Source organism: Pagrus pagrus (genome assembly GCF_965226575.1).
Source record: "Pagrus pagrus genome assembly, chromosome: 8".
Classification (NCBI taxonomy): Eukaryota; Metazoa; Chordata; class Actinopteri; order Spariformes; family Sparidae; genus Pagrus; species Pagrus pagrus.
In genome coordinates this window covers 11,489,143-11,503,718 of record NC_140192.1, presented here as the reverse complement: position 1 = coordinate 11,503,718, position 14,576 = coordinate 11,489,143, and the positions used below count along the sequence as shown (strand labels likewise).

The window sequence follows — 14,576 nt, the reverse complement described above, 5'->3', positions numbered from 1 at the left end:
GTTATCAAAACATCAGGAGGACTTGAGCAACTAAACGTCTTGTACTGAAATATGTGTTATGATATGAAGCAGGAAAACGGGTGATGGGTCTTTGGTGAGGTGCGGCGGGGACCCAGGGCTGAAGCTGTCTGTGCTTGGTGCAGTAACAACTAAGCATGGGAAGAGTCCAGGGAGCTGCCTTGTGTGTCTAGCATGTCTCTCTCGCCCCTTAACGAGAATGGCATGCAGTGCGCCCCACACACCCCCTTCCCTCACTGTACTGAGCCACACTGTGTCCCACCGTGCACCCCCCATCCAGCTTCAAAGCGGCAAATAACAACAACAACTGAAGGGGGGGAGAAGATGAATGAGGATGAATGAATGTGCCCCTTCCATCCCCCCGTTTGCCCGCAAACCCCCTCCACCTCCCCTGCTCCCCTCTACCCTTCCTTCCATCCCTGACAGACTGCCTTCCTGCATGCCCTTCTGTGTCCCGCCCTCTGCTTACCCCTGGTTTTGCAGGCCTGTGTTATGACTGTGGCCGGTGTGTATTACACACATATCTGTTAGCACCGCTCCTCCGTCGGGACGCCCATATAAAGGACTGTCATTTCCAAAGGTCAGGAGTGAGCCCTGCACACAAGTGTTGTCCCGACACTTGGTCTGGAAAAATAAAAACGGCCTGCTTGCGCGTCCGTGTCCTGTGTCTGTCTGTCTACAGTGGGTATGACTCCCAGAGGCAAGTGTCTCGGATGTCCTTTCCCTTTTCTCCTCCTCCTCTCTTCTTTCCTTCGCTTGCTCCGCTGTTGTTGGGGAATAAGGATACACAGCTTGTGTAAATTGGCAGCCAAGGAGGAAGTCATATTTGCCTTTTGGTGTGCCTTGCTATTGGAAATGCTTGGAGGGTAAATGTGATACCGCAGATTTTAACAGGCATTATTAGACTCATTAGCACCATTGCTGGGCTGAGTGCAAACAGTTCAAGCATATCAGTTGATGCGTATCCTACCTTTCAAGAGGAAGTGTGTGGAGCAAGGACATGACCCACTTTGTTGTTTTTTATTGAAAGTGCACATGGTTTTTGGGTGGTTGTGGGTAGCTCCATCTTGGTAACAGATTTCTTTTACCCATAGTTTCCAGATTAACATCCTTTTGTTTTTGCCAAAATGTGGGCGAGACATATGCCCAGTTCAGGTGACTCAGTCATCAGGCACTTACTACCCATAAAATGGAGCACTATAATTTTTATTTTCACACAGTCTGGAATTTTTGGTAATCGAAAACAAAAAGATCTAAAATGTGATTTGCCCCCAATTAATGTGAATGCGTTATTTCCCCGCATTGTTGTTAGAGTTTTCCATTGGCAGTAATGATGCTGATGAGATCACTGATAAACCCCGCTCTTCACATTTAGATACACTTCTTTCCCTGTACTTTTTGATATATCACACACACTGCTTGCTTGCTCCAGCACTCAATTTCATATTGTTTTTTATGGCTGCATCAGTTCAAATGGAAAATTCATATGTCTTGTTCATCATTGTTAATACATTTCTCAGCCTGACATTTGTTATTTTTGGAAACATTTGTAATAACTCAGTGGCATTAGTGTCCAATGTTAACACCTTGTAACTGTATTTCTATATCTGTACTCATCTACAAAGCAATTATGTATAACAACTGTGAAATTAAGTTTGGATAATGTGAGCCAAACATCTGGATTGACACAATACTAATGATGATCCCAAAAGAACCATTTCTGGGCAAGACATTGGATTAATTATGCAATTGTCCTGAGTATTCCAGCAACAACATTAGTTGATGCCTTACACCTGCTTTAATGTTTTATCACTGAGCAGAAGCAGTGCGTGTTCTATTACTATTAGCATTTATATGTATGTGTTACTAAGCAGCTTGCTGGGGAGCCCCACTTTGGAACATGCTGTCATGCCAGTGCTTATTTTCCTGTCCTGTGGTGTCTCGACAGTAGCCAGAGAGTACGAGAGTGAAACACGAACTAGTCTGCTGCGGCGGTAGTGGCTTCCCTCTAACCCACATTTATTACCTCTAAAAATACAAAGTGGTTTTCTAAAAAGAGCCTGGCTCCTGTTCTGTCCAACTACGTCAGGTGAATTTGCAGCACGATGTGTTATGACTCATTGACAAAACTGTTTTCCTTTGAATATTTCAACTCCAACTGAACCCCTCAGTTTGTAGAGGCTGAACCGTGTGCCTTGATCTTTTTCCATGTATGTCCTGTCCAAATATCCATGCACATGCTGTGTGCTAACAGTATGCAAATCAACAGACAGTCACTTGAGGTCAGTAGGCTCCATGGTGGTGTTAGTTAGGCTGCATGTGGTACGACTTGGAAAAAGAAAAGGGAACTGCAGTATATATTTTTCCTTTCATGCCACTGATTTCCTTTTTAAGTCCTCTTTTATGTACATGAGACCAAATGCCATTAAGTTCAGCCTCTGTAGATTTATAGAGCTGCCCTTACATATTCTTACACAACCACTGGTCAACCAGCAGTGTCTTCAGCTTCTGTACTTGTGTACTCGAGCTCTGGTCTCCTGCCAGGAGGCCCAGTTATGTCACCCATTAAATGTCTCGACATCTTTTGCAAATTGGAGGCCGGGGGCTGTTTGTTCCGTCTTTCTGTCATGCATCTCTTAAGGATCATCTGAAAGAATGCAGCCTGGCTATGTCTTTAGCCATATTTATCTTCAGCAGTGTTTTCTCATTAACATAAAGCCTAGCTAATCAGCTTTCACAACAACAGTGAGGTAATGTCTCGCAGGTCTTTCAGAGAAGCATAATCAAAACACAATCCTATAAGAGGCAGCCGATCAATAAAGTCTAGGAATGGCAGACTTTTTATGGGGGTGTTTTGGCAGGGAGTTGCAAGTTTGTATTTGTTTTCTTTTATGATTGCCCTTTTTTCATGCACAGGGGGCCTCATAGTAGTTTAAATGTAGCCTGAAAAAAACAGGAAGTAAAGCTGATAAGCCTCCATAGGCACATGTTTGTCTTTGTGACCGTACATGTGAGAATATTTTTACAACTCAGTCACTTCCAGCTTGTGTTGAACATACTGTAAATCAGTCAAACAACATTCAGGGAGCTGTTGACTGTGTATGTTGAATTCAATTTCCAGTTTTAATCTCAGCTGTTTGTCTGGATGCCTCGAAGATTTATTGAGGCAGTCATCACCGGACAGTCTCATTTGAGCTCTCAGTGTCAGTGACACAGCCCACTGACTCTCAGGTCTCTCATTGAGTGTGCGGTTGACAGGGGAGGGGCACCTCTCAAGGTAAGCAAAGGCCTTTGGACATATTTATTTTTCTCTTGTGAGCCTTTTGAGCAAGCTCTCCTCGTCAATCTTGTCCTGTCAGGGAGGGCCAGAGGTGGGAGTTCCCATCTCTGTCTCTCTCACAGGGGCCACTGCGTACAGAGGGACCCCAGGGTCAGGCCCTGGATGCTCCTTTGGAAACTGTCCTGCCTGTATGTGATCATTTTGTGATGGTTTGAATAAATAACCATCCTACTCATAGCAACTTCATAGCTAATATATATATCTTGCATAGTTCTTCTGTCTCTCCTTGACTCAACCCTTGGCTTTCTCTGAAAGATCAACTGTCAGTTCAGGGGATTGACAGCTGAAGGGCAGATTTTACCTTCTACACAAATCTTTACATGTGGCTTTAGGGAATTTGGGTGGGGGGCAGAGGTATCAATGGGAGAATAGGGCAAGAAAGAGAATAGAGTGACCTCATCAGACCAGGTTTTTACATGTGTTCCCCCCATCTGACGCGCGTGTGTTTCTGATCTCAACGTTTTTCTGGAAGAGGAGAATGTTTCCTGTTTGAGCAGACTGGCGGGTTCACCGAGGAGTCGGGGGGGTCGGGTTGCTCAGCCGACGTCTGGTTCTGTTGAAGCAGATTCCCCACATCTCCATCAAACAGCAGCTCTGTTTTGGCACGGCTCTGAAAACTGACCCTGGTGGTCACCGATGTCTGAGGGGTATGCGTAAGAATTGAGGCTGCAACACTGTCTGCTGCACTCTTGTTCCCCTCCAGTTTGAAAGAAGGTGTGTGTATTGGGAGCAATCGCGAATGTGAGGAAACTTCTTCCTCAAGAAGTCAGCTGCTGTTACAATCTAATTTTCAAAGAGTCTTATCCTGAACCTAAATCTTGAACATTTGGCCAAGATACTTGAACGTTGACACAGATTATTTGTTTATCTTTTCATTTGTTTGTATCTGCGTCTCCTCGCTGTGGTATATGTTTGTAATGGCATGCCCAAGCACACCTGGAGAATGTGCGCACAGATGTGGAGCAGTTCACGTACACTTGTGCGTGTGTTTTCCTTCCTGTCAGAGTCTTTGATTGAACAGAGTAGCAGTGTGTTGAATGGGGTCGTCCTCTGACAAGAGCAGTAAGCAATCTTGTGTTGATGTTCTGCCACTTGAAATGTGATATAGATGGGAGTGTGTGTGTGTGTGTGTGTGTGTGTGTGTGTGTGTGTGTGTGTGTGTGTGTGTGTGTGTGTGTGTGTGTGTGTGTGAATGTGTGCTTGCCCTGCCTTGTCCAGACTGGTTCCTGTCTTGCTAATAAAAGAGATCTCTTTTTAGTTTTGGATACTGATCTCTTCACACAAGTTTAAAGATCTCATTCACGGTTCACACTGCATTTGCCTCTTAATGTCTCACAGCAGGCCCTCAGTCCCAGGCCGTGATTCATGGAGTGACAGGTCTGCCTCTGGCCGCCATAAGGGCCCAGTAAGACAAGGTCCACACACATAGACACGAAAACATGTTGCATTTGGGCTAAGCTGATGCATCTCACACTCCTAATGCCCTTAACATCTTTTGTCATGAAGGCTTTTACTCTGTATGACACGATTGTAGTGAGTCATAAAAGTTAAACCACACATGGTTTTATAATTTGTCACTGCTCTTTCCTTTTAACAAAAAAAACAAAACATTTTGCTCCTCTTACATCAACTGACAATCTGGAAGTGTTTCATAGAACAGACCTGTTTTTGACATGTAGTCTGGTTTCCTGCTTCATCATAAGAAGACTGCTGTAATGCTTATGAGAGACACGAGTTTATCCCAACAATATTCACTTTAAGGGGAGAGCTTCTTGTGATTTGCAAAATCTTAATCATTACTCCGCCAGTCCCAGGTGTAGTTGGTCTTTTCCAATGCACTCATTGTCTTATTTGTTTTGTTTTAGTGTTTCCGGGCACTGTGCTGTAAAGGACCCCCGCCGCCGAGACCAGAGTATGACGTGGTATGCATTGGCCTTACAGGTGCTGGAAAGACCAGCCTGCTCTCACGCCTCTGTAGTGAGGGCAGCGACGGCATCGTACCTACGACAGGTATGTGCACATACCCTACGTGGGGCAATTTTTTCAAAATCAATATATGTGCACTTAAAGGAGACCCTATTCTATTAGTTAGCTATTAATTAGTAATAAAATTATGAACCGAAAAAAAGGGGCATAATATGTCTCCTTTAAATAGATGCATCCACAGTTTATCCATCTCCTTTTCTTCACAGTCTTCACTTTTATGTTTCAAGAACATGTTGTCCTCTGGATTAGAGTCACTGCTAATACTAGCCAGGTATTACAGCTCTCCAATAGGGGGAAACATGTCTTTAGTATGTCTTCCAAAGTCCCAGCGCTCATGCCAGAAACGCTCTGCTGTATCTCAACAGCCAACACTCCGCTTCTTTCTTCTGGTCAAGTGGGAGGCTGGTGTTAAGTATGTCCAGAAGAGGAGGCTTTAGGGTTAGTACATCATTCTCTTGGTAGTCAACGCTCTGCTTTCCATAAACGCAATGCAATCCCTCAAGGACACGGACATTCCTCTTTCCTCCCCTGGCTTTGTCAGCAGTCGGCTTTGAGCTGTTGCAGAAGTCCCATTTTAGATTTAGTCATTGTGCACGTTCACTAGGAGAAGCTAAATATAAAGTAATTCCCAAATGACCTGTCTGTAAGTGTTGGTGTGTATGTCTCCGTGACAGGGGTGGTTCAAGGGAGTGAACACCTGTCTGTGTTTGCCACTGAGCAGGCCGTAATAGATCAAATATGTCGATTACTTATTGAGTGTACTTCTCTGAAATTAGATTTAGGTGTCAGCACCATCTGCATCTGCCAACATCTACAGAGGGAAATAATGAAGAACAATGAGGGAAAAGTCTCCTGTGTTTCCCCCAACTTCTTACTTCATGATTTTGCACTGTTGTAATGTGCTTAAAAAACACATTAATTAGTAAATGTAGATGTTTACAAAATCATAATTGGTTGTCTCTCCATCTCTCCTCCTGTTTGTGAATGTTTCCAGAAAAGGAATTCCCACCAAGATAATTTAGCATAATTTGAGCAACATTAAATCTCTTCCTTCAGTGGCTTTCGTTACTATTTCCCACCGTGTGCACCCGCAGAATCAAACCACATATTACATGGTGGCACTTTAGACTTAAGCTCCATCCTCCTCAAACTGCAACATAGAACAAAACACTTTTCTGTTTAGCTTTTCTTGTTTTTCTGTTTTGCTAACCCGGACCACACAAAGTGTTATTTTCTTTAGTTACTATACAAATATGCTGTCGGCCCTCTTTGTGTTCAACAGCTGGTGGTTTGAAGAAGGTACACCAAATATCCTGGGGAAACCAAATGATTAAGTGGATCTTTTTAAATCTATTTTTTTAACCATTCTCTCACTATCCAGCCAACATTCCTAAAAGTTGACTCTCATTACTCCTAACATGTGCTGTCCACACATATGCATACACACATGCACATGTTTTCTTTATGCCATTACAATAACAGATTTTCATTTTTCTCCTCAGGTTTCAGCATCAAAGCAGTGCCATTTCCAAATGCTATCTTGAATGTAAAAGAACTTGGAGGTAAGAAACACGTGCCAAACATCAGCCTGTAAAGCTTAATCATTTAACTTATTACACAAATGTTTACTTTAAAAAACTTGTTCTGAGATAAACTCATCTCTTAACATTAACTATTTAAAAAAAACAAAAAAAAAACTGTGTACGCAAGGACACTGTTTGTTTTTACCTCCAGTAGCATCACACCTTTCGGTCGCAGACTGACACTTAAGTACAGACGTCAGACCTGTTAGTGTTCTTTGAAGTGGCTGTACAATCTGCGCACTGTTATTCCTGGAAATGTACGGCGCTCGAGGAAGCAGTTTAATAAGCACAGATGAGGGATCTTGAGGTGGAGATCTGTAAACACACCAAATGCAATGGGAGGCTTCCAGTCCTTAAAGGGAGTCTTAAGAGAGGGATAAATCAGTCCTTTCCCTTCTCCTACAAGCAGTGCAGTGACACAAGAAAATTCATTGTTTTGCTGAGAGTTGAAATAATTTATGTTGTTTTCTGCTCACTATAGGCACATGACAGGTGCAGTGTATATTTTGAAGGCTCACCCAACCTCTCTTGAAAAGATGAAAAACATACACACACACGCACACACACACACACATACACAAAGAGGCACCGGGGGACCACCAACGAGGGTGCTACCAAATTTGGACAGAGTGCATTAGGGGGTTTTCAAAAGAGGTTTTTCTGGATTGGTTCAAAGCCAGTCTGGTGGGACATTATTGTGGTTGGAAAAACACTGGTCCCACGCATGACACGTTTGATTTAGATACGTTAGTATAGGCTGCCACCACAGCAAAGGATGATGAAATCTGTTCTCTTTTTTTCTTTGCCCCCCCCCCCCCCCGCCTTTTCTTGTGAATACATAGAGCACAAGAATTTGAACGATTTACGGTGCCACCCGTTATGGATGGTTTGAAGAGGGTAAAAACAAGCACATGATGTTTTGATGCCTCTACTGACTACTTTTCATTTGGAGCGCAGTATCGGATTTAGGTTTACTGTCCAAGGTGAAATCCTGACACGCAGTCCGTTTGTTTGGCTGAATGATGGCGTACTCTTTGAGTTCCAAATGTATGTGACGTAAATATGGAGTCGGGAGAGTTGGTGTTCTTGCAAAATGTTCCACTAGTCAGTTTTCATCATGAGTCTTTCAGATCGTTTTCCGATTAAAGCAACCCCTTTCCACACTGTAAGAGACATACTCAACACTTCCCATTTCTGTCAGTATTCTTGTTTCTCCCGTTTCCCTATGGCTTTAAAACAAGCAAACATGCCTGGTTTAGTTTTATGTTATTTTGCACTGCATCAGTGATGCAGAAAAATGACACAAGATGTGACGCACAGACATCAGTATTCCTGACCCCAAAAACCTTGTTTTACACAATACCTTTGTGGCTTGTTCTCTTCACTCAGCCTTGACTAAGGCAAGGGAAGAGGCGCTTGTTAAGAAGCATGAAGAAGTGAAGCACTTCCTATGTATTTCCTTTTTCTCCCACCGGAAAGCCCATTAAATGTCAATGAGGTATTCTCCCTTTACAGTAAGAAATGTAAAGCAAGTCTTAAGTGTGCAGGTGACCTTAAGTGCTGGAGATAAAAGAAAAAGAAACATTTAAGGCACACATGCTGATACATTAACTATTTGTGAGAATTTGCTCCGTTTGGTAGAGCAAGTCTAACACATGAAATCCTTCCTCATAAAAGCTGAACCTTCACACTTTATAAATGCAGTTATTTTATCTGTGCTGTTTGCTTGGCAGGGTAAGCCTGATCATTGCTCAACCCATTTCATCTGGGAGAAAAAAGTGGTTTAAGTTCAAACAGGATGAGGGGACAAAGGAAACAAGCAAATGTTAAGGTTAATACCTTTGTTGTGTATGCAAGATTTCTCTGCATGCCAAAGAGCAGAGCGTGACCCTAACATGACACTTGAAGTTGGCTTAGGAGCCCAATCCATTCTCTGTCATTAAACTGATGCAGGCTATGAACACATGTAAGTGCAGTTGACTCACAACTGTAACTTGTAATGTTACTAAGCCTGGTAATGCATTTTTAACTCTCCCTGCCTTGAGCGCACTGTGCCAGATTGTCAGAAGCGCAAGATGTCCTTTTTAAACCAGAGGCACAAAGCAGCTTATGTGCAGACGACCCTGATGGTATGGTGCCTGTAATGATTCAGACTGGGCTATACGTTTGTCTCACTCATGCATTCGTCATTGAGGTCCCAGCTGTCTTTGTTTTCATGTTTTCTTTCACATCTTCACCTCTGCTTTTTGTTTTTGTTTTCTTCATCTCCCTTCTGCCTCCCATTCCTTATTCACTTTACCATTGCTTCCAGATTGTGCTGCTGCCTCTTTCAATCTTCAAGCATTCATTCAAATAACCTAGTTATTGTCAGCTTTCTGCTATGCCCTGATTTCTTAAATATACTGTATGCAAAAAACCCAGTTCACCTCATTGGAGTAAAGGATTAAGAAAAAACAGTTAATACAGACAGATTTTCTTGGAGAAAAATTGTATTTCGTGGTCAGTCATATGAATAACAGGTTTCCTAGCTTGTTTTTCTACATGTGTGCATGTGCATGACAAAAAGTGCAAACAGGCATATTATCGCTGTGACAGAAGAGTGGCAGGATGAAAGGACAAAATAATTCAATCCAAAGCCGATTTAAGCTTGACCTTAAATAAATAAAGTCAAAATAAATTGGTTGCTACAGCTGCAGACTATTTTTAAGAAAATCAGACACATGTGCACGTTGAAAGACAAACTGTGTGGTCTCTCACCACAGAGACTGTGCTTGCTTAGAGCCATCAGTTTCAACGCTCGAAATAAATAAAAAGTTGTCAGGCTGCAGTGTCACGTATCACTAATGCACATAAAATATCCACCCCTGGTTCAGAAATATGGTGGAAGGTAGGACAGAAGTCACCCTATGCTCATAGCCGATTATCAAAATATAAGACCGGCACATCGAGGCAGTATCAACCCTATGGCACCTTATATTACTTACTCACTTAGAGATAATCTGACATTGTAATCAGATGGATACCCAGAGAGAAATGTGTGTTTTCATCAGGGATCGTCAGCATGAAGAGATGGATATGCTATTCATTTAATCAGCGGGCTGCAACACTGCAGCAAAACTGGGTATCAACGATGTTAATGAAAGCTCTTTGTACTCATCTGAATAATTGTAATGAAGTCTTTTCAGGTGGTTGACACTGAAAATTTAGCATTTTGGGATCTTTAGTGTGGCAGACATTTGCTACCCAGCTGGTACCAGGTATGGGGATTAGGTGGGAAGGGCACCTCCAGGGACACGGGGCGGAAAGTGTGTGTGTGTGTGTGTGTGTGTGTGTGTGTGTGTGTGTGTGTGTGTGTGTGTGTGTGTGTGTGTGTGTGTGTGTGTGTGTGTGTGTGTGTGTGTGTGTGTGTGTGTGTGTGTGTGTGTGTGTGTGTCATGACGTCAAGTCTAGACAGGCCATTTCACAGTGTGCATTCATGCCACGCAATGACAGCTGATGAAGAAGTGCTCCTAATAATCACCACTCGTTGCTGTTGAGGCTTTCGATTTGAAGTGTCGCCAGTCTTTACAATACTTGTCATTATTCCAATATGTTTTTAATCTGACAGTTTATACTAAAAGATGTTTGCTTCATTCTGGCAATTTCATAGGTTTATGTGCTTTTATTTGTAGATTACCGTGTGTGTGTGTGTGTGTGTGTGTGTGTGTGTGTGTGTGTGTGTGTGTGTGTGTGTGTGTGTGTGTGTGTGTGTGTGTGTGTGTGTGTGTGTGTGTGTGTGTGTGTGTGTGTGTGGGGTGCATGCACTGCTTGTAAATGTCATTTGTGTAAACTTGAATTTGTCACTGCGCCCCTTACTCCATACGTACAGTCAATGGCTGTAACTAGTAACTGTTTTAATTTTCCATTACTCTTCAGATTGTTTCCGAAATTGATAGAATAATCATTTATAAAAGGTGTAAAAATAAATAAATAAATAAATAATTAAAAATGTGAAAAATTCTCATCACAGTTCACCACAGCCCAAAGTGACATCTTCACATTGCTTGCTTTGTCCAACCAATAGTCCAAGACCACAAGACTCTACATTTACTACCATAAATGTCAAAGAAAAGCAACAATTCCATTTAAGAAACCTGAACCAGGAAATATTTGCCATTTTTGCAAGAGTGTGACTGATTAATTTACTTTTAATGGACTAATCAACAAACAGAAGAGTTACAGTAGAGTCCATAATATTGACCATTATTAGTACATCATGTACACAAACAGAGAACATGGGGGAACACAAACAAGATGCAGGATCATCGCAGAACATTTACCAGTTGTCTGTGATCACCAACGGGCAAAGAAAGAATGCAAACATATCTCAGAACAAAATCACGACGCTTTAGTCATCATCGACCCAATGTGGTTCTTATTACTATCAAATAGGACCACAGTGTGTGTTACTTTACCCAGCAGGGCAGCTTTTCTTTTGTGCTGGAAAAGACTCAACCAAAAGTGAAATAATTTGTAAATTGTCATTTGGGTTTAAAGCAGATGCTGGCAGTCGCAGACTGTTCTGATTTAGGAGTTCTGAGGACAAACGTGTAACTGATCTCTATTTGAGGCCTCATTCAAGGATATTACCCTGTTTGATGTCAGGTTTTTTATTTCACTTGGTGAATGGTGTATCACAGATACTATAAGGGACAGCCCATTTATATCTTAAAGTGCATTAGCCGAACCAACTTTTGAAGTTAAAATGTTTAAATCATTCAGCAGCAGTATGTCGTCTATTTTTTACAATGCAAGTTTATAGTGCAGGGTCTAGTGTCAAGTCAGTCGAGTTAACGCACTACGTTAATTGTCATATGCATGATTTAAAAAAAGAAGTTTTCCCTCTACAGTGAAATCCTTTTTGTGCTTTATACTCTGTTTTAACTAGGGCTGCAACTAACAATTATTTTCATTATCAATAAATCTGTCAGTCATTTTCATGATTAATCAATGAATAATTTAGTCCATAAAAGCTCAGTTTTGTCTTCTTTTCTACAATCGACAGTCCAAAACCCGAAAGACTCTTCAATTACTTACATAAAAGACGAAGAAAAGCAGCAAATCCATGCTTTTAAGAAGCTGAAACCGGCAAATATTTGACATTCTCGCTTGAAAAATGAATGAAATGAGAATCTATGATCAAATATTTGGCAACTAATTGTGGATACGACTTATCAATTCATCGACTAGTTGTTGTAGCTCTAGTTTGTTTGGTTTTAAAGAGCTGTAATATAAAAAAATATATAATATAAATTAAATGAATATATAAATATCAAGGGAGATACAGAAAAAAACATACACTATAGGGCGACAAGTGTGCAACAACAATGAGTATACATCCATGTGCACTTGATATTGTATAGGCACAGCAGCCTATACTGTATGTGGATATGGTAAAGTGGAATGTAAATGGGAAAGTTGTGGTGATTAGTCATTCAACTTTCAACCAGTGACTTAAACTTTAAACACCTGTGTCAGTCACAATGGCACATGACATAAATGGGGCCAGGAGGGGTCCAGAGTGTCGAAGAGAATTATTTACATACACTATCAAAGCTTATTATCTCAAATATTAAGAGGTGCCACATTTGTTTAAATCACATTTGTTAATTATGTGCATAAATGAGAGGGATCGGTGTGTGTTTCAGGCATGGCCTCACACGGGAACTGTTTACTTAAAAACAGACAGTGCTGTGACTGCAGGTTGATGGGTGTATCAACAGCTGAAGTGTTTTTCACCTCACTCCAGCTCCAGCCGCAGCTTGTTCCTCAATGAAGTAAGCAAACTTTATTACTAGAGGCCTCCCTCACTGGTCCCAGTGCTCCCTCCCATCACTGTATTGTAGCTGTTTTGTTCAAAAACACTGTCTGCTTTTCGTTAGGGAGACTTCAAAGAGGGTTTCAGTGTTTCAACTTTCAAGAGTGAAAAAAAAAAAGAAGCTGATTAGCAACATGTTTGCGTTTTGTTCAAGATAAAAGCTGGTAAAAAGCGTGAAGGCAGAAATGTATGAGAAAGTGTTGTTCATGCTGACTGTGAATCTGAAACCATACCTGCATCCATACCCAACAACAAACAGCAAGCTTCAACAGTAGCCTAATTTAGACCAAATGGGGATACAGGGTAGTAGGTTCAAACTGCGTTGACTCGTATTGGAAATGAAGACCATTTCAAGCTGGTTACATTTTTGGATGAATTCTGAGACAACAGCCAGAAAAGAGAGAATATGAATTCAAGAAGACTATCTGCTTTTGATTTTGCGGTGTAATTGCTTTCTTATGTTTTACTGGCATTCACCTCTAAGTTTGGTTTATTAACTCGTTGTCACACTCGGTAAACTCTTCCTGCACTATTAGCATCATGACTTCCACAGAATCCTAAAATTGCTCCTCTCTGTATTTTCACAGCGTGTTTTGAGCTTCACTTTTTGTTTCCCTGAACTCTAACCCCTCAATCTCTCAACAAAAACCAACTTGCTTCAGTAAAGCTAATAAGATACACCACAACAAATGCATATACTATATTTCTATATAAACAGCAAATGTCTGAGTTTCCCTACATTTTTCAAATGTTCCTGTCTTTGTAAGATGAAACATGACACTCTGATTTTCTGATCATATAGTGATGTTAAAATGACTTATGTACTACTTGGCTGCAACCAATTAAAGGGCAACTGTGTAGTCTTGGAGAAGAAATCCAAACTCGGAAGTACAATATTTACAATATTAATGAGGTAATGATACAAACTCAGAAATATTTATTCTTTCCATAACTGAATAAACAAGCTGTTCTCAAAAGAAAATAAGATCCCCAGAATGCTTATTTTCCTAAAACACAGCAGGAAAAGAATGATAAGAAATGTTTTATGGACAGGGAAACTTTACTGCGTCGGTAATGAGCGACAGCTCTGGTATGTGTTTCACACAGCAGTTGTCCCTGTGTTGGATTTGAATATGCAATGAATCATCAAGTTTCCAAGAAGCATACAATACAATCATTAAGATTCATGTCTCCCAGGTCTCAAACCATGCATACATGTTAAACATTCATATATTGTGTGCAGTACATGGAATAAGTAATTGCACTCCTTGTTTCAGGCTGCCTTCATTTGCAACAGAGGGTTGAAAAAGTATGGTTGACTGAGAGCAGAGGGAGGGAGGGAGGGAGGGAGGGAGGGATGGCTGGGCGAGGTGTTTTCCTCAGATCAGATTTCTATCCATTTGATCCCAGAGAGGGTTTCTCTCTTGAATCGCAGACTGACATCACATACTTTTTTTTCCCACAGTGTAATATTGTCAGAAATGTTGAAATCATAGCATTGATGAATGTTGACACATGTAAAGGGCATACAAGTACATTTACACTGGCAAAATATGAAACTTGTTTTTTTTCCTCTGCTCTTTTTTTGTCTGTTAGCGCAGGGCTTCAATCTGTATAGATCGATGTAGAATTGTTTTATCACATCAAGATATTTCTAAGAGGACTTGAGTGAGTTTAATTAGGGTACAAAATAAATTATTTCCCCCCCTGCCAAATGGCTAGTGAGTACAAGCCACTCAATAGATTATCATTGTATCTTTGGCTGGTAAGTGAAGGAAATCTACCAGCATCT

The 14,576-nt window shown here is 41.2% G+C and overlaps 1 protein-coding gene across 2 annotated transcripts in view; it reads left to right on the top strand.

Annotated features, from left to right (window-relative positions):
• Positions 1–14,576, top strand: part of arl15a (ADP-ribosylation factor-like 15a) — a 99,125-nt gene that overhangs the window by 33,400 nt on the left and 51,149 nt on the right. For both annotated transcript variants that reach the window (XM_084360357.1, XM_084360358.1), the window contains exons 2-3: positions 5,224–5,368; positions 6,847–6,906. In XM_084360357.1, the coding sequence (XP_084216483.1) occupies positions 5,224–5,368; positions 6,847–6,906 (205 nt within the window). The remainder of the gene's footprint in view (positions 1–5,223; positions 5,369–6,846; positions 6,907–14,576) is intronic.